At 41.9% G+C, this 25,132-nt stretch overlaps 1 protein-coding gene across 1 annotated transcript in view; it reads right to left on the bottom strand.

Moving 5' to 3' along the window:
- Positions 1–10,972: 10,972 nt before the first annotated feature.
- ptgfrnb (prostaglandin F2 receptor inhibitor b) overlaps positions 10,973–25,132 on the bottom strand; it is an 83,654-nt gene continuing 69,494 nt past the window's right edge. Inside the window, exons 13-16 of the mRNA XM_050063358.1 lie at positions 19,827–20,013; positions 19,622–19,740; positions 19,476–19,526; positions 10,973–17,010 (exon numbers count right to left, since the gene is read on the bottom strand). Coding sequence (XP_049919315.1) covers positions 16,898–17,010; positions 19,476–19,526; positions 19,622–19,740; positions 19,827–20,013 — 470 coding nt within the window. The 3' untranslated portion in view covers positions 10,973–16,897. The remainder of the gene's footprint in view (positions 17,011–19,475; positions 19,527–19,621; positions 19,741–19,826; positions 20,014–25,132) is intronic.

A 25,132-nucleotide genomic window follows, 5' to 3' on the forward strand; every position in this document is an offset into this window, starting at 1 on the left:
TCAGTGGAGGGTGAAATTGTTGTAATGTACTTAAATGATGCATTTATTCTCTTTTTTCCTGCAGGAAAAAAAACATATTTGTTTTACTGGGGTGTGGCTGGAGGTAACACTCACATGACCACAAGATAAAACTCGGCTTTGGACCAACTCAGAATGGGGTTTTTTTGTGGGCCACACTAGCAGATTAACATCCTCAGTAAATTCATGCCCATTTTCACCTGTAATGTGATCTCTCTTGACAGTTTGTTTGATTTTGTATGCAGGTTTTTGACATTCATTATTTTCACTTTTTGCAATTTCATCACTCAGATTGTTATTTCAATTGTCTGACAACATTGTGGAAAAGACCTCTGCAGGGACAGACCTTTTTTTAAAATGTAAGATCCATTTTGTCCAACCAGAAACAGCCCTGAAATCACAATTGTCGAACCAACCAGACTCCATTTAAATAAACAGTCATTTAAGCGTGTATAGAGCCAGGATTATTTCACATCTAACTAGGTGAATTAAGGGTTTATTTCAACCAAAACAGAGTTGGTGATTGTAGGAACAGTGGAAATATGAACCAAGATGGCCTTTGAGAGTTTTATTTTGTTGCTGTCAACTTTGAGTGAAGTGTGTTTCATGGTGATAAAATCCCTGTTTTTTTTAAAATGGAGTCTGGTGGGTTTGGTGATAGCAATTTTGAAGCTGTTTCTGGTTGAACAAAAAAGATCTTACTCTTTATCAAAAATGTTTATCTGTGTGGGGATCCTTTCAAAATGTTCACAAACACTTAGAATAACAATCTGAGCCTGTTAATGGCAAAAACAAGCACTTCTGATGGACATCATGCCAAGACCAAAATTGTTCCCGTATTTGTCACTGAGACACAAAACATGGGATAACAGGGTATGGGTTGAAAAATACAGAACTTACCCTTTAATATTATCCTCCTTATGAGTTACAATGCTGCTGCTCCTGTTCTCCACCATGCAAAGACTTGACTGGTGCAACGAGCAGTGATAAATGGCAACACCTGGGCCCAGGAATGTACCAAACACCTGCTGCAGCAAAGAAGTTCATTGATGGATATTTCAGCCTTTTTTAGGGCCTAATGCAAACAATATTCACTTTTGTTTTGTGTCATTTAAAATGGGGGTAAATAAAAGCCCACATTTTTTTAAAATCTGAAACCTGCATCCTTGGTGATCTTTAGAAAACTCCAGTCGAGACTATAACAGAGATAAAAGACAAAAATAAATCCCTGTTTAAGCAGCTGTTTGAGTGATGATATTCTTCTAATTCATTCAGTACATGAGTCTGAATGCACTTCCATGTATATTGCATTGACAGTTGTCCTCTTGTGCTGTCATGCATGAGCAGGGAGTGTGTGTAATATGTGTAATAATGTACAAGATGCAATGGTTGGTGATTGTGTTTGAAGTGTGACATGTTTTCTGCTCTCCCTCCTCCCTCATTCTGGTTTATGTGACCGTGAAGTGCAGTGATCGACACGTACGGCGACTATGTATACACACAAACGCCCATGTCACACTTTGAAGATGACTTGACCCACATCTTCGCTTCTGCTGTCCAAACATGGCACAAGCAACAGATCTGGGTCGCACGAGGTTACACATCACATCTGACTGTTTGTTTGTTAATCCACAGAACAGAAAGTGCAAAACTACACTGTGCTACAGCAGCAGGACCACCCCCTCGACTCAACAGCTGCAGTCATGTTAACATGCCATAATCCAGTTAGTTGAGGGTCATATCAAGCACTTAACCTTATGTGCACAAACTTAAAGTTTTCAGCTCACAAATTGCAGCGCTCTCACATGCTCACAGTCTTATTGCATATAACTACAGTGATTGCAGCTATTGTTAGCAGTGTGTGAGAGCTGTTGGGCCCAGTTAAAGTTCTTTGTTCTTATCAGAGAGTGTGTGTTGCTTTCATTACTTTCATCTGTGTATTCAGGTGCAGAATCAGTCTCTTAACTCACACTTCGGGGTGCATTTGCAGGTCACTCTTCATTTTTAAAATGTGTCAAAAACAGCAAAACAAAGTGAAAGTTACTTTTAATTTTACATATGTTGGTAAGCAGCTTGGTTTGGCTTTGCTTGTGAACACAGTGCAGTCAATGTGGTGATACAAAAACAATTCCAGGAAGTTAGTTGTCATGTGCAGCGCTGGATCTTGCTCATTCGGTGCTTCCCACTAGCCTCCCCTTCACAGTTTTTCTTTTTTCTTACTATTATCTATCATTATCTTTTTAAGAGATAAAAAAAAAAAAAACGGGGGTGGGGTTTGGGGGAGGGGCAAGTTTGGCACCCCCTCCATCCGTGTGGCGCCCTAGGCAGCTGCCTATGTCACCTATAGGAAGCTCCACCTCTGAGTATAAAGGCAGAAAGCATGCAGTTATGTGATGAGTTCACTGACCTGACTTGAGCAGGCTGACCTCTCTGCATCGCTGCATAGGATACAATAAAGCCGGGATTTTCCTATCAAAAACAAATCTGGTGTTGTGTGTAAATCAAGCCAAGGCGAGCTGCTCGATGAGTTGTGGGCCTTTTAAAGTGATCGAGGATCACAAGGTCGAGTCGGGTTTTATGAGGAAGTTTACAACTAATATGAACGCAGTTTGCTGCACCTGCCAGCTCAAGCCACTTTATTCTGCATTTGTTTCCAGATTCCTTGATCTTAAAAACAGGAGAAATAGACTCCTTTAAATTAATTTGTGTGTTGTGGACATTACACTGCTCAGTTTGCTCCTGAGAATGAACTCAAACGTGTCGCCACTAAGCGTCTAAAGCGTGAAAAAGCTGATCAGGGGCGACCTAAGTCTGCAGAAAACGACAGTCGCGGCGTCTTCGCAGCTTCAAACAACTTCAAACACAGACATGTCGAAGTCTTTCTGACTTCTCTTATCCCTTTTTGCTTTAATGCTCCCTGGTGAAGCATTAGCTCAGATCCCTGCAGCCTTGGAATTACAGCTATGCCAATACACATTGTTGGTGATTAGTGTGTGTGTGTGTGTCTGGAGCACTCATCATTATTTTGCACATATTTTAAGGGCTTTGATAATACAAATTTAGGGCAGACTGTGTTTTGGGTCGCTAAAGCAAACCCTCCTTCACCTCTGTGATGGGCCTGCAGTGTGAGTGTTTGTCTACCCATGAGACTTATTTGTCAGGGATTAACGCTCACATTTCAACACATCAATGATAACAATACACTGATGTAATATATTTAATAGACAGCTCCAAAAAGTCCCTCTAAGTCATATAATTTTGGAGGGCAGATTAGATCTAATTGATACTTGTAACAAGTTCCCTTTAGTGGTCCTCAGAGGCCAAAGATGGCTCCCTGTCTCTCCCTGTTGAGTTTTACTCCCCATCTGGAGGCTGAGGTAATTCGCAGCATCAGAGCGCAGCAGTTGGTGCAGAGATATTAGCTGGCACGGTGCCACAGAGAGGAAGAGGGAGATAATGTGGAGTCATACCTACAGTACCAGTTATTTGTGTGTGTTTGTATAATGTGGATGTGTGCCTGGTGAAGAGCTGGAGCGGTGCCATGCTGAAGACACAGCACCATACAAGGACAAGTCATGCTGCAGGATCAGGCTGTCTGCAGGGTGGCACTGCTGCAGCTCTGTGACGGTTTAACCCAGGTGGTGTATAGATGGCCCAGTAATAAGGTCAAGGCAGTTTACTGTTGGTTACCGTGACGAATGTGTGTGCTGTTTAAAAAATGCTGGTGATGCTTCTTATAGACAACAATCAGTGGCACGACCATGTTGAGGGTCATAAAATGAGACATGATTGTTTTAGCTGCAGTTATGTGTTGGAGTGTTTTTCTGATAAGTCCGAGGGTTGCTAGCTCTGAGGACTGCTCGAACTTTAAACAAACTCCTGGACTGGGTGGATTTGTACACAAGTGTAGTGCTTTCACTTAAAAACGTATTGAAGCCAAAGACACCCTTCAGCTGCTTTATGAGATGCACCAGGCTTTCACTTACCTCCAACATGTCGCTTCTGCAACAACACTTGAGGCAGCGAGCATCTGATGTAGTATAAGGAGCCAGAAAGTCTGTTTAGGGTGGGAAGGAGGGGTGATGGATGGGTCAAACAAAACCAAACTTTCACCATGGAGATCGCAGTTTGTGTCCCGTGTGAAACCAAAAGTCAGCGCTGTTTTGCTGATCATGATCGCTTTTACACGCTTAACCAAGCAGGTTTGTTGCCCATACAAATAAGGGATCATTTCACAAGTTACACGATGCATCACATATGCTCAAGGGTTTCCTGTATGACACATATTAGACGATAAGGGTCATGACAAAGCGTCATATTTGAAGACCCAACACTTTCAAAAAACTCTTCACAAACAAGATGGCTCCAAAAGCATCTGACTGTTTCTTTAAATCTTAACATTCCCATCAAAATATCTCATTCAAGATCCATAATTTAGGTTACACAATAAAATGTTTCCTCTTGTGCAGAATCTGAGCTTCTCACTGGAGGCTAATAAGGTTGAGGTGTTTCTGCATACAGCCAGAGCAGTAGTGATTCATTCTACAGTAAATAATCAATTAAGCTGCATCATATGCATCATCTGAGAGGCGGACAACATTGACTGGGACACATCTGATTTGTAATAAAAGTACAATCCTGTCCTGCTGAAACCCTTTTCTTTTCCTGCTATCAGACTGAGTATAACTCTCTTAATGTGTCTGAGTTTGAATGTTTTATAAATCAACTGAGTGAAAGTCTACAGAAGATGAAAGAGACTCTGAAAATCATCTAACTGCTCTGAAGTCCATATCTGTGTGTGTGTGTGCGTGTGTGTAAGTGTGAGAGCGAGAGAGAGCGAAAGCACAAGAGAGTGATTTATGGAGAAGTGAGGTCAAATATCTTCTACCTAATAATAAATCACACACCACACACACATACACACACACACACTGCCACCCCTCATCTCATATACACTCTTCCTCTCTCACCATCCCCCACCCATGTGTTGACATAGTTTCCATGGTGAGGGGAAGGTGTTGACGAGTCATCGCTGCATTCCTGGGAGCGTGCTCACACGCACACATACATTAACATTTACTCTGGGGGGGGTCAGTTGATGCTCTCTCCCAGTCCAATATTTGACTGCTGCTGCAGCCTCGATAAAGAAACACAGAGCCCAGAGGTTTGCAGTGCCCTGGAGGTACAATGTGCTCTGAGCGGATAATTTCAGCAGTGGAAGAAGCAGTCTGTTCTTTGACTTTAGTAAAAATAGCAAAACTACTGACTGTTACAAGTTAAAGCTCTGCATTTAAAATTTTACACAAGGAAACATTTTACAGCCCCTCATTATGCAGAATGGCTCATTAGAGAATTATGTATGTTGGATTGGATTATAATTATTCATACATTCATGTGTGCATCCCTTTGGTAACAGCTGATTATTTGATGTAATGCTGGGTTGTATGTGAATTTCCCCCCAGGGGTTCAACAGTCGTCATCAGACTTCATTGGTTCATCATTCATCTGAATCTGCAAAGTAACCAAAGTTATCAAATACATGTAGTGGAGGGAAATGTGCCTAGTATTGTACTTAAATACACTACATTAGTAAACAAATTAGTTCCACGAAGCAACCTGACTCGCCGACACAAGATCAGCGGCCTGCTCTGAAACCACAAATCCTTTGACAACCATGTGCTGTTCCATTAATTTGGTTCGGCGAGCCCGGTCTCACTCTGAAGTCGCCAAAATCCGGCACTTGGGCAGTGACTTGCAGTGTCAGAAACCAACGAAAAAAAGGCATCCTTTAACATCGGCATGATATGCGGCAGGTTGCACCCGGCGGCCTCAGAGGGAAACGTGGTGGGACAAGGACGAAAGTTAAGGTTGCGAAAGTCAGAATGGGGCGACTTTCATCCAAGAGTGGTTTTCGCATCATGCAAGATTCTAAAGCCAAGCCCTGATATTTTTTCCCAAACCCAACCACTTGTGTTTGTTGTTGAAGGAAAAAAAGTCAATTCACGGTGTTGTACCGCTGTAAATTTCCTGTGAAAACGGAATCTTGAAAGAAGAGAACTTGACACGGTGCCCCAGAGCGTTAACAACCAACGCAACATGCGGTCTAGAGGAGCCAGGGATCAAACTGCTGGTGTTCCAATCAGTGGATGATCTGCTCTGCCTTCTGAGCCACAGCCACCCCAATGTTAAAATAAAGATAATTCTGGAAATACAATTATTGCTTATTCTCATCTCCACAGTTAATGCGTCTCTCAGTAACGCACCTGATTAAAGTGGCACTCATACTCCAATTGGTGCACAAGACAGAGTCGACACGCAGCCAGCAGTCAGATGATTAAAACCATAAAACATTACATTATTATATTTCTAATTTTATTGTGATATATTTATCATGTTAAGTCTTAGGGCTGCTGTGAAACTGTGCCTACTTAGGGCAACAAAAAGTTTGTCCTGGGTGTCTTGGTACAATAGACAAACAAGACAGGATGGCAGAGGAGATACCAGTGCAATATATTCATCATCCAACACCACACCAATCTGACCTGCATGGTTTTTTTTCACCCTGAACCGAGCCCAGAAATAAAATTAAAACAAAATACCACTTGTGAATCACCTTTTTTTACAGTTCACCCGCTGGGTACTCCACCCAATGCAGGACTCTGGTTTCAGCACCACAACTACGTGGTTAGCATAGGTGGATATTTCCGGGGGGCCACAGGGGATACATCCCCCTCAATATTTAAAACATATGCATTTGTCCCCCCTCCCAATATAAACATGAAAGTAAGACAGAATTTGGTGCATAAAAAATCACAAGAGTGCAGGAAATTAAGTCTTCAGTCTTAAAACCTACGCCCTTGGCATTTGGGTTAAAAAAAGAGCATGGTTTGAGTTACGTTAAATTTAACGTTATGTGATAAACTTTCAGTTGAAATAATTCAACACTGATTTTGGGGCTCAAACAAGACACAGACCCAGGTCTCCTGTGTGAAAGTCCTGTGTTTGTTGTTGTTTGTTGTGCCCTCCCAATGCGGACTTTCTCGCTCTTTACACTAACGTTATATTACCTGACTTCCTCCTTTGCTCCCGTCATAACTACTACAGCCACAAGAGGTCGCCACCCATTAGCTGCATCCCCCATACCTCATATCAATGAGGCTGATATCGGCTGATAACACCCATAAATCAAGTGATAACAGTTGAAGTGGGTGACTGAGCGGAATTTGCTTTCCTGGCCCTTAAGATTTAGTGTCCCCGTGTAAGATTACTGTATGTGTTGAGGCCCCAGCTGATGAGGTGCTGAAGCACCGACCTCAGGCCTGCAAAACAGAAACATGATATACGTCCATCCTGCTGCACTTTCATTGTTTGTGTTTTTAGTTACTCTGGAAATTGCTTGATAAAAGCCAGACTGGAGACACACCTCTTCTGAAAGCTTTAGACACACACACTTATGCACATTCGCACACACACATCTGGTTTAAATTCTTGAACTAACAGAAGTAATCCAAGGCAAAGCTAAAGGGCTGAGCAGACTTAACTTGCAGAAATACTTCTGAATTTTATCCCAAACAATACACAGTGGCTCCACATTGAAGCCACTGTGGAGCATTGTGGGTAAACTGTGGGTACCATCAGAGCCAAAATGGAAGGTACAGTATCACCTGTGGGGATAGGAGAAATTAACATTGGCGTGAAGAGCACAGCGCCTTGTTTCACCTCTCCACGCTGCAAAGTTTGAAGTTAATTGAAGTGAACCTCCTGCTGCTGGTGATGAGTGACTCAGCTGCATGGACACCGTCAGTGAGATCTCACCCCAGGCTGGCCGCTCTGCTCCGTCAGCTCTCAGCCTCATCACGGGGTGTTGAAAAGACATGCTTTGGGTGTTCTGGGGTTCGGGTTTGAAGACGTCCATCATCTCACACCCAGGGCAAGTAAGGCTGCAGCAGCTCTTGTAGGGAAACAGCTGTTGAGCTTCTTGTCAGAGCTGACGTGCTGAGAGAAACGCAGGAAAACTCAACCTTTCTTTTCCTCTTAAAAGTTCACTCTCTCTGAAGCACCACCAGTTATAGAGAATGCTTGGATCCTCTTAACGTCATCCATTTCAAACTGGTTTCCTGGGAAACAGAGCAGATTTTGGCGAGAATTCCCAGGAAATACTGGGATCTCAATTCCCGGTCCATGATGAATATGTATTATTCAAACTAGCTCATAATGATATTCCTTCAATAAAAAAGAAGAAAACGTTAAATCAGAAGGTTTTTCTGTTCAGTCCCACAGGAAACTAATGTTAATGTTCATTGGTGGGAAGCCAGTGAGGGATTGTGGGAGTAGAAGCTTAAAGATGCCTTGGTTTAACACCCGTACATTAATTTGAGATGGAAAAACTTCCACCTTTTCACATTATCTGATGTAAAACTGAATATTTTTATTCCACAGCTGTGAAGTATCTTCTTACTGGTGTATTGAAAGGTAAGTTCTCTGAATCAGCAAACTGTGCTACGTTAAGAAAACCATGTGGCTCGGTCGTTTCTTGAGCCTCAACTGAGCAAAAAATGAATTCACTTCAATGTGCATAAGAGGGCTTTTTCTCTTAAAGCAGCGGGAACCTACATTACTGTTCTCACAGAAAGCTGACAAACAAAATATACTTCCATCAACTTACTAAATTAAATCACTTATTTATCTCAATTTACATATACGACTGAAGGTATACTATGCAGGATTTTCCTTAAAAACTATGTATAGACTCATACAAAAGTAAGACACCCTCTGTCTCATGCAATAGACAGACACAAAATGACTACAAGGAGGCACAAAATGACTACAAAGAGGCACAAAATGACCACAGGGAGACACAAAATTACTGGAAGTAGACACAAAATGACCACAAGGAGACACAAAATGACTACAAGGAGGCACACAATGACTACAAGGAGACACAAAATGACCACAAGGAGACACAAAATTACTACAAGGAGACACAGAATGACCTCAAGGAGACACAAAATGACCACAAGGAGACACAAAATGACTACAAGGAGACACAAAATGACCACAAGAGACACCAAAGGACCAAAAAAGACACAAAATGACCTAACTAAGACACAAATTTACTTCAAAGAGCCACAAAACAATGACAAAGTCTCTGTCTCTTGCTCCCATGTTGCAGAGGTGGTGGGGCCTTCTGCATTTCTGTGCCCAGGGGCCCACTGTGTCATAATCTGCCCATGCCCTGCCTTTATTTTCTTCATATTTTGGCATGTTCGGCTTGTTCCTGGAAACAGCACAAAGGTGAGGTCGGTACCTTTTTTTTTATAAAACAGTAGCAACCAGGTGCCAGACTGTGAGCAGCACCCATCCAAGAGTCAGCTACAAAAATCACGGACGCAACACCAAAAAAAAAAAAAAAGCAATATAGTGAGGTGAAACGCCAAGCAGCAAAAGCTAGGGTTTACTTTCATTTTCAAAAATAATAATCTACAATTCCTGCATAACATACCTTAAAACAAAATACAGACTGTGCTTTTTTAGTGAACTAAAATAAGTATAAACGTAACTTGGCTCCTACAGGAATCGTAGTTGTTGCGGCAACAGTGACTTCTGCTCTCGCAGGTCTCTCAGCTTTATTTAAGAGCAATACCACCGTATATCTCTTGAGCGACCATTTATATTAAAGCTGCACAGCTACACGTTTAGATTTTCTCTCAATTCTATTGTGAGAACATTATTTTAACACTTAAACATCAGGAAACAACTTGTGATTGTAAAATCGGGACACCAAAGTGTTTAACAAACTGGTCTGCTTCTTTCTAATCCACACTTTTTTGTGAAACAGTGAAGGGAGAGCATCCACCAAACTGCTGCGTTTAACTGGGCGAGAAACAGACAGCAGAGTGGTGTGATGGAGGCTGTCGGCTGTTTGGAGCTGCTGTAAACATCAGCGTTGATTACAATGAATACGAGAAAACGTGTCGCCTCTGGTACACTCTGGGGAGAACAGGCTGCTTACTTCTCTCCGTGCGCTGCTAAATTTTTCCGTCTGAAATTTTTGTTATGTGGAGCAACCCTCAAGCTGTGACACGCTCAAGTCAGAGCCGGTGGGTAACACCAACGAAATGTGCCATCTCCAAAACAGCAGGAGTGTACGGTGGTGGCAAAACAAAAAAAATACCCTGTGCTGTTTTTAATCACACGCACACACACCACTGAGTCAATTAAGGAAGACAATGGTTTAAGTTGAGACAAGGCCACATTACCAAATGATCCATGACAGGCATGAACACACACAGAGACGAGGAAACTGGGTCAAGTGGACCCTGAGAGGGAACGAGTGCAAGTTAGAAAAGCCACAGCCCGAGCCAATCGACACCGGATCACTCTTTCTTTTCTCTCATCTCCACATGAGATGGAGATGAGAGAAAAGAAAGAGTGATGGAGGGAGAGAGTTGGATGGAGAAAGTGTTGTTAAAGTGGTGTAAAAAATCAAAACCCAGGAGAGCAACCGAGGTTTCAACTCTTCTGCATTTCTAATGAAGAGTGAAAGAGAGATGGGTGTGATGAGGAGAGATGCAGCGAAAGAGAAATATAGAGGAGAAATGGAGCAGGGAGACGGAGGGAAAGAGAGATTGGTGACAGAGCGAGAGAGAAAGACTATAAACAGACAGAAAATAAATCCCATAAGACTAACAAGGGGATGGGTGACACAGTATTAAAGACATGGAGGGAAGAGGAAGAGATATAGCCGCGGTCCAATGTTGAATTATAAAACATTTATTCTGCTAGAAGTTTTTGAAGTTGTTTTATTTTTTCAGATGTTTGCAAGCATACAAAAACCTGATTGATGGCTTGCCCAGAGACGGAGAAGAAAAACCAAATTGGCCCACATTTGTCACAAGTCTCAGAGCAGGAACTCTGATCACGACCACATCAGATCCTGTGGAAAAAAAAAAAAAATCAGCAGCCACATCTTAACAGAAAGAGGGCAAATGTGGGCCAGCCAGAGCTACCTCCACATTTAAATATCTACTGGTGTTATTCAGACAATAAATCAACTATACAAACACAAAACACATAAATGTTGATTTGGGGGAAGAAGAGTGACATCATGAGGAACCCCAGTATGAACTGCCCCTATTGGCTGCACACAGACAGACAGGGCAGCAGCTGGAGATCCAACCAAAACACAACAGCTAGCCTATCAGAGCCAACCTGACTAAAATGACAGCTGACAAGAGCAAAGTGGAGATTTAAAGTTTGGCAGCAGCAACATGAATGGCTGAAGGAGATCGTGGCAAAGTTTGACTGGCTAACCTGGAGAGGGAACACCATAGTCAGCTGATTGGTGGAAGCAGTAGGAGTGGGATAAAGGTAAAATTGTCAGTGGATATAGCATAAATAAAGTCTACCTTACTGAACTTACACTGAGCTTTATCACTCTCCATCGCAGTAGGCAGCATCATCTGTACTCACCACTGAAAAAGGGGAAGCTATAAGACCGACAGGATGGATTCAAGACGCTAGTTAGCCAGTTAGCACATTAACAACTGAACCTGATGTCGAAAGAACAAATTCTATTTACTGTGAGTCAGCGAACAATAATACAAACAATTACAAAGTCTTTCTGCTAAAGAGCTCAGTGGCTAGAAGAAATCTTACCTAATGAATCGGACCGAATGTAACAAGTTTATTTTATTCTCACGCCCTTGTTTGTTTGCCTTCCTCACTCCTGTTTCCCTTCTCTTGTGCTGAGCTGAACTGCCAATCACAAGGATTTCTCTCACCAACGGGCTCCACCATCTAGGACGCCAATTCAGCATGCTGAATCGACCAAAAAACAGGTCACAAGGGCCGGCTAGTGCCAGCCATGCAGGAAATGCCCCAAAATTAGGGCAACAGATGCTCATCAACTGCCCGCCATTGACCTAAGACGGACTGTTGGCTTGGTGTGATCACAAGATACAAGCTCAATGTTGAAGGTGAGGTTTAAAGTAGAATCCACATGAAAAATGCTCGATGAACACAGCAATGAGTGTGCAGGAAATAACATGAAAAAGTAGCATCTGAAGGGTATGTGTGCTAACGTTAGCATGCTAGCATTTAATTTCCAAGGGCAATTGGAATTTGAAAGTTTGACGGTTTAAATTGATAACGTTTGATAGCTAATGTTATGTTGGTTTTGTGAAAACATAAATAACATGACGTCAATGCTCGTAAGCTTTACAGCTTGATGACATGCTCCAGTCAGTAGTGCATGACAGAAGTGATGGTGTGTCTCCCAGCAAGCCTGGCCCTGTCTTGGGAAACGCCCATTCAGAGGCTTCAGTTGATACACCGAAAAACCATGGTCCTGGACAGTACCTGGTACTGAGAATCCTCCCTTGCATGAAACAGGACATTCTGCATAAACTAGCTGTTTTTAAGGCAGCTGTCATATCTGCCCCGTTTGGTTCTTTTCAATTGAACTCAAGTCGGTTTGCCCCCTAAGGGCTGTTTGTTTGGGCAGGTGTGAACACAGCAGTCGCGCTCAGGTGCACACCAAAACAACCGGACCGAGACCATCCTGAAGAGGTAAACAAATGTGTCCTGACCTTGATCCGAACCAACTGCAGTCACATTACACATTGTTTGGGTTAAACAAGCATGAGCATGTTACAGTCCTGGAGGATTTTAATGTGCGCCTCCTCCTGTACTGCCTTATTCCACGTACACCACCACGAGGGGGAAACAGCTGGGTAACAAAATCGAGAATAAACAATAATGAAATCATTACCATAAAAACACAATAAAATCAGGACATATGAAATAATTTACAAAATGAATACATCTTACAAATCTATTTATTTAAAAAAAAACATCATCATGATTCATCATACTCGTTGCAATAAAATGACAAAGTAAAAGGACACTGGGGAAACCTTGCAGTGACATGTTCAGAGGAGTGTATCAATGCTACGTGTTTGTGTTGTTCACTGTTAAGAGCATTTGGCACGGAGCCCTATCATTAACCTGTGAGCTCCAGTACTGTGAGTGCGTGTGTGTGTGTGTGTGTTCGTGATAGTGGTAAAACCCATTTTGAATACTGCAACAGCTCTATCACAGAGAGAGAGAGAGACACACACACACACACACCCACACACACCTGTGGAGAGGCTTTATGGAGACGCACTGGAAGTTTTTGAAGAAACTGTCACAATCAATCAAACCCAAACACACATATTGTATCAATATGTCTCAAAGTGGGTTTTCGGTTTAACCCCTTAGTGTCCCGAACTGAAAATAAAATATATTATTGTAGCAGGATGTGTACAGGTTTGTCTGGGTGTTTCCTGAAGCTATGAAATAAACTCTTGGAGTTCTTCAGTCAGAGATATTTATGGATTTGGGGATTGTTTGGACTGGATAATAATTAAGTATTCTGCACTGGCTGCCCGGCCAGGCCGAATTTGAGGCGTTTTGGTGCACAAAGAGCTAAGTGAACAACAGATTCATGGTTTGAATATGTAACATCCAATGTTTTAAAATAATCGTATCTTTAAATGTTTTAGTTCTGACTGAGGGTAAAAAATATGTCCAGAGTACAGCTTCACATGCGCTGACTGACCTGACCACAGCCTGATATTGCTCATACAGTTCCGATAGTTGCTTAAAATACCTTTTAAAACTATTTAAAACATCAAACAAAGCGCTAACCAAGCCCAGTCAGTGAAGGAGGAAACACAGCCTGGCACATCTTACGACAAACCTAACAGGTCTGTTTGGGTCCTGCTGGGTTTGGACACAAACGGCCTCACTTTGTGTGTGTTGTTGCTGGAACTGTGAGCATGTGTTCACACAGCAGTCAACGTGATACGATTCATTCATTTGCTTAAAAGAAAACCACCGCAGAGACTCAGCAGAGGTCAGCCGACATGTGCTGGGAACAGATGACTTTCATTATCAGCTGGTAAAGTTTTTGTTGTGCAGATATGAATTTCAGTTTTGGCTGGTAAGTGCAAGGTACAATTTTTCTCTGAAACAGTGGAAAAAAACATCCTAAATTATTTAAATAAAGGGCTGTGTCTAGTGTCAGAGTTTGAAGCTCTGAAACTGAAAGTTTTCTGGTTACATTTCTGGATAGTTAGTAATATCTAAAGGTCCATTGTGTAGGATTTAGGGGCATCTATTGGCAGAAACGGTATACAATATTCAGATCGATGGTTTCATTAGTTTATAATCACCAGAAAAAAAACAACTGTATTTTCGTTGCCATTTAAATTTACATACAGAGCAGGTACTCCCCTGTGGTGGAGTCCCCTATGTTGTTCTACAGTAGCTCAGAAGTTTCAGTTCTGCAACCTCACTGCTAGGTGCCACTTAATCCTGCACACTGGACCTTTAAAACTGGAAACAGCTAGCCTAGCTAAACCAAAAATGACAACAAGAGGCTTTACAAAAATGTTAAAAAGATTGGTTCAACATTTTGGGGAGTAAGCCTGATTGATTGATCTGAATGCCATGTCTGTGTGCTGAGTCAGAGTTTTGTTAGCTTAGCTTAGCATCAAGACCGAAAAACGACCCCACAGGTCGACTGTGCATGCAGCTTATTACGACCCATACTTACATTTATTGTAAGGCAGCTCCCTCTAGTGGTTGTAGTAGTTATTATGGGAGCAGAGATGTAGGTGAAGTGACTTGCATAAAAAGTGACAAAGTGTAACGTCGCATTAAGATGGGAAAAGTGCCTGACGGTAGCAGTGCTGGATGGGTCAAACATGCACAGGACTTATACCCAGGAGACTGCTGTTTGTACTACAAAGTCAATGTTAACTTTTTTTAATTATAACAAAGCCTAGTATTCTACTAAGTGAAGCATACTAGGCTAGTGTCATATGTGACTTCTTCCATGAGACATAAGTCACGTTACGTTAGTGACAAAAGCACTTATGCTAGGATGGGTTTAAAACTGCGACTGTTATAAGAGTAATATATGTTGTTTTAAAAGTCAGTGGAAAATTGATCTATTCTTTTGTTTAGGTATGAGAAAGTGTTGCATTAAAACTGAAAGCAGATAGAAAGAGTTAGCCTGGCTCTGCCCAGTATTAAAAATGCCTACCAGCACCTCTAATTAACACATTTTAAAGTTTATTTAATCTGTACACAAACTGTAATGTCAGCATGATCATTTGTGGTTTTAGGAGGCATTACATTGTAGAACTATTGCTTCATCAACAGTTTATCCACCCGCTCAGCAAAAAAAAAAAAAAAGCTACAGCATCACACAAAAATGTCTACAGATTAAACTAACAACCTACAATGTGTTAATAAGTGAGCTTTAGTGGTGCTGGTGAGTGTTTTTTTTATTAACTTTAGACAAAGCCAGGCTAGCTGTCTTCCCCTGCTTCCAGTCTGTAAACTAAGCTAAGCTAAGCTAACCACATCAAGACCACACAGCACACATGAGAGATTGTGTTGATCCTCTCATCTTGGAAAGAAAGCAAATAAACTTATTTCCCCAAGTGTTGAACTTTTCCTTTAAAAAGCAAAACTGAGAAACATGCATGGTTTTCTTTTTCAAAACATGGAAGCAATAGTTTGTTGCACCAGAGCCCACAGAGAGTTATGTTGCTCACAGTGTGAACACACGAGACTCGATTAGTGAAGCATGGTTTTAAAAATCTGGAGGTGGGAGACTTTGATGTCGTCAAAATGTAACCCAGGAAAAGGCTTGTGTTGCTCGTCAGTCTGTCGTTATAAAACAGTACATGCAACTCTTTGTCTCACATACTGTAGCACAGCACTCACACCAACACACACGAGACTCTGGTAAAATAACAGCAGGATACATTTCGGAATATCTATAAAAGAAGAGTGCTTGCTGTCGCCACTTTTAGTGGCTGTTCAAGTGTTGATCTGGCGATTTGAACCAAGCACACCTCCATCAGTTCAAATATTGGCACCACGTACAGTATATCTCACACACAAACACACTAACTGCATATCTCCGTGTAAAGCTTAAAAATGTCTCTCATTTTAAAATCTCTTAATTTTTTAAAAAAACTAGAGAATAAAAGTAAATATTGTCCTTTTGTTAAGGTAGGAATACTCTGGGGTGGTAGTTGTAGTGCAATACCTCTCGTGTGGAAAGCACGTGGAGCACTTTCGTTTTCTAGGACTTCTGCTGCCCGTATGAACATGTATTCCATGACAGAAATAAGGCTCAGGCTGCCTAAACCTCCAGTCTCTGCGAATATAAAATAACTTTAGACATGTGACGTAACAGAGATACGTTCCGTCTCTCCAACCCCAACCACCCCTTGAATTTTCCACACTTCCTCAAAAAAGAAAATTCAACGGGGAACGCTGGTGTGCCGTTACTCTGAGAGACTCGAACCTTGGCATTGGAAGAAAAAAAGTAGTCCAGCCTGAGCGCTCCTTTAGTTATCCCTTGTGGTAACAGAGGCAGCAGATCTGTATCGTGGTCCTTTATTCCCAAGTGGCAGTGACGTCTCAGAAGCCAAATGTTCCTCAAAAATTCAACTCTGGATTCTTCAGAGCTTCTTGTAGTGCTATGATCTGAACTGGGAGCAAATATATCTGTGTAAAAAAAATTCACTGGAAGCGCCACAGATTTCAATGTGTCTTCACAGAAGTCTCATTGGTGCTTAGAAAAGTCCCCTGCTCCTCCACTGCAGAGCTGAGAAACCCTGAGCACCGCTTAAAGCACTGAGATCGAGTGTGTCAGGCTTCTGTTTCCAAAGCGATGCGTGTCATTTTACTCCCAACGTCCGTCGCATGGAAACAACTGGGTGTCCCAGAAATCGTCTATGGGCGTGTGTCGGTTGTGTGTGTGGTGTTTCCTGTGAGCGCTGCAGTGTGTGGGTGCGGGGGAAAGTGTTTGTCAGTCCATCTCCAGGTCCATCAGTTTGTTGCGTGAGCGTGGGGTGTGCGCGGTGTTGCGGCAGCAACACTGGGCGCAGACCAGACCCAGGACCAGAGAGAAGAGGCCCACACCTGGAGACACACAATAAGGTTAAAACCACAATACCAACACCACTCCTACACCACCAGTACCTCTACTATTGTCACTACTAATTTTACTTACAGCAGCCAAATCCCTTCCTGGTGTCACTATAAGCCTGTCCACCTCAGAGATATTTCCAGGAACTTTTTTTTAGAAACCTACCTGCATTTTAACTCTGGCTGCACAATACCAGGAAAATATGTCATATGCCATACGCGACAAGAATATCACTTGCAATAAATACAGACATTTTCGAACATCAACAGATGTTAAAGTGTTGCTAGTTCTTGACTCAGACTCGCACAGTACCTGTGTTTGTGCCATATTGTCTCTCCTATCTGTGTCCAAAATGTCGCCAGACAGCTGAAGCGCTATTTTTCTCAGGCACCAGTTCCTTTCTGGCATTCACACTTTGTCTGCACTCATGTTGTCACACTTTCCTCCCTCAACAATGCAGAGTAGCATGGCAGCACTAGTCTGATACACCTCACTCGCCAAAAAGTGCACCTCCAGGCAGACTTAATTTAATACATTGAACCTATATTTAAAGTGTAGTATTGCAGTCTTTTGCGATGCGTTTATCATGCAAGTTGCCATAGCAATAGGCCTTTTTCCACAGATGGCATTTTCACATGTCACAGTTGGGGCCAGACTTTGGTATCAGTTCTATTGAAGTTAATTAGGCGGGCATGGCAAATCACACTATAACGATACCATACCATATACTTTATTGTCCCTGTAGGGAAATTCAGGAGCTGCACAAGTATTGCTGCCTTATAATAACAGTCCATTGGCTCTGAATATTATTCTGACTGGACTCAAGAGTTAGGTAAATATCCACCAAATGAGGACTTGGCCATAAGCTACAATGCCTTGCAGTTTACTCAGTGATTTCCATTAGTACTAAAGTTATCTAATATTAGCCTTGATTATCAGATAGCATGCACATAAGTCATAACCTTGAGAGGCTGTGAAATTTTGCTATCACTTATTAACACCACAGCTCCCTGGCTGTTCCTTTTACACCTTCATGATTATTTTTATTGACGTTGACGGTTTTATCTCCCAATTAATGTCGGGCATCTGTTGGCTGATGTTAGTTAAACAAGGTGCGAATGCTAACTTAGTTCACTGACAAACAAAATAATAAATACAATTAGCCCCACCCTCTGATCATATTAGGAAACATTACAGAGCTGGCTAACATCAGCCCTTTTGAATATTATTAAACATCATTAACCGTTTGCAGGTTGGTGAGATATTGATAATCTAATACATGTAACCTACAGTATGACTTGCTCACAGCAGCTTTTTGCAGCTGATGGACAGAGCCATGATCTGTTTGGAGACCTATAACAAGGAAAACAAAAGCGCATTTTTCGATAAAAAATGTCAGCCCACATCATGAAATGCGTGTTTGTACTTTGGTGGAAGGAATTTTCAGTCTCAGGTGAAACAACAAAGATATGATGGGTTATAGTGTGATTTGCCGTGCCCATCCCATTGACTTCAATAGAACTGACACCAAGTTCTGGCTCCAATGCAAAATCTGAATACTGTCACTGACGTCATGTCTTTTCTTTTGTAGATTCCTTGACACAGGTGTAAATAATGAAATGCACGAGCTCTCACTGGAGCACTTGAATAGAACAGAGCTATCGTTGGTGTTAGTAGTAACACCTGTGCTTTTCTGACTATAACAAGTCAAAATGTCTGCTGTGAGAAGAGCCTGTGAAGATTAAAGAACATTGGCGAGGGGACGCTACAACTTCCTTAACTATTCATTTAAAGGACTGAATGAAACTAGAATCAACATTAGAGGCTATTACAGCTACCAGCACTACTACTACACCCACTACTAATGCCTCCAAACTAAGACTCTCGTCATGAATAATACCTAGGGATGTCCTCAGCTCTTTCACAAGATTAGCATCAGTGCCAGTTCAGTTCATAATTTATTGATTACTATTGGCTATATTCAGCTTAAAACAAAAAATTCAGATTCTTCTCTTATTTAAATCCACTGTGCACTGCCATTGCCAGCTATCAGACATGTGTCCTAAATAAGCCTGAGCACAGCACTGTCAGCCAGTCGAGCACAGAAAGAGTAACTGTAGTCTATCAGCCAGCAGTTTGAGTGGAGACGTCCACAGTGACAGTGAGCGTCAGAGAGCCAAGTGAAGCCCAAATAAAACTCACTTTTACATATTTTTAGAGACATTTTGCTGCTGCTGGCTGGAAACTGCATTCAAACTTATATAATAGAATATCTACCTCAACATTTCAGCAAACTACAGGCTATAATAGTTTGTCATTCTCTATGGCAACAGCAACAAACCAGATGTTGATGAACTGTACACAGTACTAGAGTATAAAACGTTGAATCTTTGAATCAAAAATCAATGATTCAACATTGCATTGTTCCTATTACTTGAATGTGTGATGGTTATGTTACCTATTGAGGCTGCTACTCCATATAACAGAGGTAACTTAAGGGACTCCCACACTGCAGAAGGACAAAGAAAAAGAGATTTAGTGTTTAACAGGAGCAAATAATGTAAAAACTGTGAATTAAATTAGACATTCGTTGTATTATCTCACCAGCAAATCGAACTGTAAGGAAGACTCGAGATGATGTCAGCTCTCCAGCTTGAGTCCAGGCTCCAGTTGAGGCCGACAGGTACCAGGGAGTGGCAACGCAGTGATACTCACCACTGTCACTGGAAACCACAGAGCACAAACAGACATGGAGTAAGACTGCAGCTCAGAACAAGAACAAAGCACGGTCGATAATCTCCACACTCACCTGTCCTGAGTGCCGTGAATGTTCAACATGTAGGTGTGTGTGTCTTTGCGCTCTATCGAAACGTCACTGGATGAGTTGCGAGTGTCTTTCCTCACAACGCCGAAGCGGTCGACGCTGGCCACCTGGGTCGTCGTCTCTCCACCGCGCAGCCTGGTGAAAAACCAACGCACCTCGTACGCCAGGTCATCTGAGAGAGACGGAGAGAGAAAACTTTAAGTTAAGCTGTTATATGTTTTTTTTTCATTCAAGAATATATTCATTATATTTTTCATATACAACATAGAAAAAAACTGAGACATAAGAAAAGACAGTGGAAGTCCAACATATTCCAAGTAAGGGTCCCAAATTTATAGAAAGCATCCAATGAGTGAACAAACATGAGATATATTCACTGGGAACACACTCTGTTATCAGATTGTGCCACAGCTCTTTTGTTGGAGATGCATCCCTGATCCAAAAGAGAAAAATATTCCTCTGGGCAGCAAAAGTCAATAAATTGAATAACCTCCTGTGTTTGATATTTATAATATGACCATCTGGAGGACCAAGTAGGAGGCTGTGATATGTAAAAAAAAAACAAAAACCTAACAACAAGAACAAAAAAAGGCAGTGTGTGCTTGGTCCTTATTTGCCAAGAAAAGCCCCAACCACCTTTACAGCCACAAAGTCTTTTTAGATTTCTATTTGTATCGAAATAACTCTACTGTCTATGAGACTGTTAAGAGGTTTCAAATCAGAAGATTCAAAGATATGTAGAGTTGTTGTATTTGGATGGATTTAACAGATCCTAAGCACCACCTCTTCCCATAAATGTACCAGTCTCGTGACAATTCAGTGCTCTGCAGGGAAACCCTTAATCTTGGCATTCCATCCAAACACCTCTGCAGACCAAGTACCCCTCCTCATGGCAACAGCACTCCCTGATGGCAGTGGCCCCCCAGCAGGATGATGCACCATGCTTAACACGGTGAGGCGTCCTTGTGGGTGTCCAGTGGTGTCTGGCGCCAGGGTGTTGGCAATGGATTCTTTAAGTTCTGTGGGTTGTGACATGGGGTGCCGCCACCAGTCCCACAGATGCTTGATGGCATTGGGATGTGGGGAAGTCGGAGGCCAGGTTGACGCCTTGAACTCTCTGCCACGTCCTCTGGCTTTTCCTGAGCAGCTTTTCGAGCGAGGCATGTCGCATGGGGGGACTCAACTCTGCACCAGTCCATTAGAACTGAAGAAGCTTGGATAAGAGGTGAAACGTCTTCAAGACACTCAAGCAAGTCCAGTTGCTCAGGATATAGCACTTCAGGTAGTGCTGTTGTCATGAAGGGGCGTACTTGGTCTGCAATGATGTTTGGGTGGGTGGTGCTTGTCAACTGGCATCCACATAAATGCCAGGACCCAAGGTTTCCTAGCAGAGCATTGCGTTGTAACAAGATGGTATTCACTTCACTTGTCAGTGGTTTTAATGTTTTGGCTGGTTGATGTTTATTGCCCAGCTCTAGTAGAGTAGTAGCATGACTGTTAAAAGATGTGTGATAAATTTATCTGTCTGACTTTTCAGTTGCTCCCACTTGTGCAGGATGACATCATCACTAAAGAGGCTCTATTCTCCAGAAAGTCAAAGTGCCCATTTTATGGAGTCTTTATCTTAAGCTAACATTTACTTTAGTTAAAAGCCTGCCTGCGATTAGTAATGTTAAACTGTGGTAGATGTTTCCATATTTATTACCAAAACAGGTCAGTTTGGAATTGTAGATGTTTTATTGCATCATTTAAATGACTTTAACCAGATATGAAACAGTCGTAGTCATCACATATGACGTGACTGTAAGTATTTACAGAAACGTCTTAGTGTACCTATTACAATATGGAAATTGTGGGAGAGAGCGTGTTATTTTTGGATGTACAATGCAGCCCTGATTTCACTGTGATGACGACGGAGGAAACGAAGATAACCAAAAACCAAAAGAACAACTCCATTATCACCACGTTTAAACACACACCAGCTGCTGCTCCTTCTTCTACCAGAAGACAGAGAGATGGACACACGACAGAAAAAATGAGGATAGTGATGACAAAAGAAAGAAAACAGGGACAAGAGAGAATTTGTGATAATAGATGTAATCTTTGGAAAGGGGGCGAGCGAGCTAATTATTTCCAAGAGCAAGACAGAGAGAGAGAGAGAGAAAGAGAGAGAGAGGGAGAGACAGAGAGGCACAAACTAGTCATTAGTCTGCCAGGGAGAGAGGGACTATTAGCACTGTACCTCCTACACACACACACACACACACACACACACACACACTGAAGCACAATAAAAACCCCATGCAGCCTGAGTCATCCTCTGTCATTTAGGAGACAAATAGAGGATACAGATGAAAAAATAAAGCGAACATTTGCGAACGACAACGTGGAGGGGAAAAAAAAAAAAAAGACAAATGATGATGAAAAACAATTACGGCAAAAAAAAAAAAAAAGAGGAAAGAATGAGAGATGGAGAAATGAGGGAGAAGAAAGAAGAGAATATAATGAAGAGAAAGACTGAGGAGAGGAGTGAACTCACCCACAGCAGAGTAATGAATCACATCTCAATTTCTCTCTCCCTCTCTTCCCTAATGGTTTTAATATTCAAGTGCTACATCATTAAAAAGCGGTAGTCGCACGAGCAGCAGCAGCAGCAGTAATAACACTGGCCTTGGTTTTAGTTTAGTGTCCCGTGGTCTTTATATTAGTCATTATCTGACAACTCTGTCAGGTCTGTGACACCGAAGCCCAGACTCTTCCTGCCAACTGGACACTGGCCTACGATACCTGCCTAAATATCTCAATACTGATACTGAAATGATAAGACACCAAAAATCTAAACATCAGGAAAAGTAGCCTCTGATTGCTCGACAGACTCCACCCAAGGCACCATGGACGACTAGTGAACAGCTAACAACAACTGTTTCCAACATGGAAAAATGGAAAAAATAGTCACAGACGACATCATTCTGGATTTATTTCACAAAGTTTCCAAAAAGACACTGGAGTTCAAGGCTGAATTACAAAACATCTGAAAAAGATACGACTTACACCAACAGTTACTGTTTTCAACATGAAGAAATGGACCAATAATCACAGAGGTTATTCAGTGTCGGATTTATCATTATAAATTTCTTTTATAAAGTCTCAAAAAAGACACCACAGTTCAAGGCTGGATTACAAAGCTTCTGAAAGGGACAAGATCTCACTGAAGCAGCTGGACAGTTAGCTTCTGGGAAAAAAAGTAAGTCTCTCACGTGCAGCGTTCCAGAGATATTTAACATTAGTAACATTTTGTTGTGTATGACATTGTCGACTCAATAGTTAACTTCTATAGTGTCCAGTATGTCCGATTTTTCTTATCAGTCCTGTTCAGCGTTTAGAGGGGAGACAGACATAAGCACATACCTCAGCTGGAAAGCTTCGCTCTAGCGCTACAATTCACAGTTTATTTTCAGATAAAGTTACATTTGACTACACATTTATTTTGCACTTGCCAGATAATCGTACATTATTTCTCTTTTTTTAACGTTAAACTAGACTTCAGAATGTTGTCAGACATAAGAGGAATTCAAATTTTTATTCTAGGTAAAGGAAATAAGTTCCACCATTTTTAATGTTCACTATCAAAGAGAGAGAAAAGGAAAAAATTAAATACCTCTGCTCCTCATCTACACTGGCAGTCATAAAAAGTTAAAAAGCCTCCCTGCACACTGTTAAATTCTGACGAAACTGAGGGTGACGATGATGATAAAGATGCATTAGGACAGTAGGGAGAGGGGGCACCTTGTTTTTTTTTTTTTGCACAAAGACAAGTAGCCGAGCGCTCCATCCAACCAAAGACGAGGGAACAGGAAGTGACACTGAGTGAGCGGGGGTGAACGAGTCGACTGACCACACACACACACACACACACACACACACACACGAATCAACTGATGAGTAAAGTTCTGACACAGAGAGCGGGGCTGATTCTCCCAGTAACATCCTGAAGCCCCCATGGTTCCTTACAGCAACATGAACTCTGTTACTGCAGCACAACTATGATAAAGATCAGTGAAAAAAGTGCACTCTGGTAGCACTATAAGTTAATGGGAAAATAATCTTCAACAGAACATTCCGGGTGAGAAAGAAGTGTTTCAGGCTGTTCTCTAGGCAGACATATTGTCCGCATATGAGGCCTGCCTCAAAGTAAGCCTATACTCCACTGAGACCCTCTGCATGGGCGGGGTGGAGGCTTTTCTGACCCCTCCACCACTCCGGACCCATCCATCAGTCGGGGCTCCCATCGGTGCATGCAAGATGAAGGATAGATATGAGAAGAATGACGATCACCCGGGGTGTGGACTCAGAGCGACCTGATGTGAGGATCACGTTGTAAACTTACACCTGGTACGAGTGATGGCCGGGATGGATCACAAAAGAAGTTCAAGTTCAAGGGACGGAACCAAGTGTGAGCCATATTGTGAACATAACTCTGTATTAACTGTCCATCTGAGTAAAGTAACATAACTACAGGTTCCACTTGTGGCGCTGAAAACAAATGGAAGCCATGAGATATTACTGTGGCGACAAGCTATCTATGAAATGTTAAAACTATGTTGAATAAATACACATCCAAAAGGTGACAACTTCTAATTCAATTCAATTCAATTCAATAGAACTTTATTTATCCTGAAGGAAATTCGTGTGCCAGAGAAACACTAATGACAGTAACCACAATTTAACGTTATCAACCAGTGACAACCAGTGGGTTCCTTGTTTTAGAACCATCGTATCGTTGTTCAAAGAATCGATATAACAGTGTACCGTGATGAAACTGGTGATTTACACCCTTAATAATAAAACCATCTGCATTTAGATCAGTTCCCTCTAAGCCGACTATGCAGCTCTGTGTGCCACTACTAACGCTCTGGAAAGGAAAGGAAGTGCATCAACCATTGCGCAACCAAATCAAGAAGATAGAGCTTTTGTTTTTCCCAGTAGCTATCGCTAACTATCCCCTGTTAGCAAAGACTCTCAATGTGAGTTCATTGCAGTTTCCCCAGTAGCAGTAATAGTTGATGGAGGAACAACTGAACAAACTGTAGAAAATGGTAGTTGCTAGGCTCTGAGGAAAACAGAAGGTGATCCAGCACCACCAGAACCACTTTGAAATGCTTGGAAACCCATGCCTGTTTCCACCTTGAATTCACTATGAGTTATGACAGAGAAAAGCAACAATCCCTCTAAGTTGAGAAGCTGAAACCAGCTGGAATTTTTGCTTGAAAAAGGACTAAAACGATGAATCA

Source organism: Epinephelus moara, chromosome 15, assembly GCF_006386435.1.
Source record: "Epinephelus moara isolate mb chromosome 15, YSFRI_EMoa_1.0, whole genome shotgun sequence".
Lineage (NCBI taxonomy): Eukaryota > Metazoa > Chordata > Actinopteri > Perciformes > Serranidae > Epinephelus > Epinephelus moara.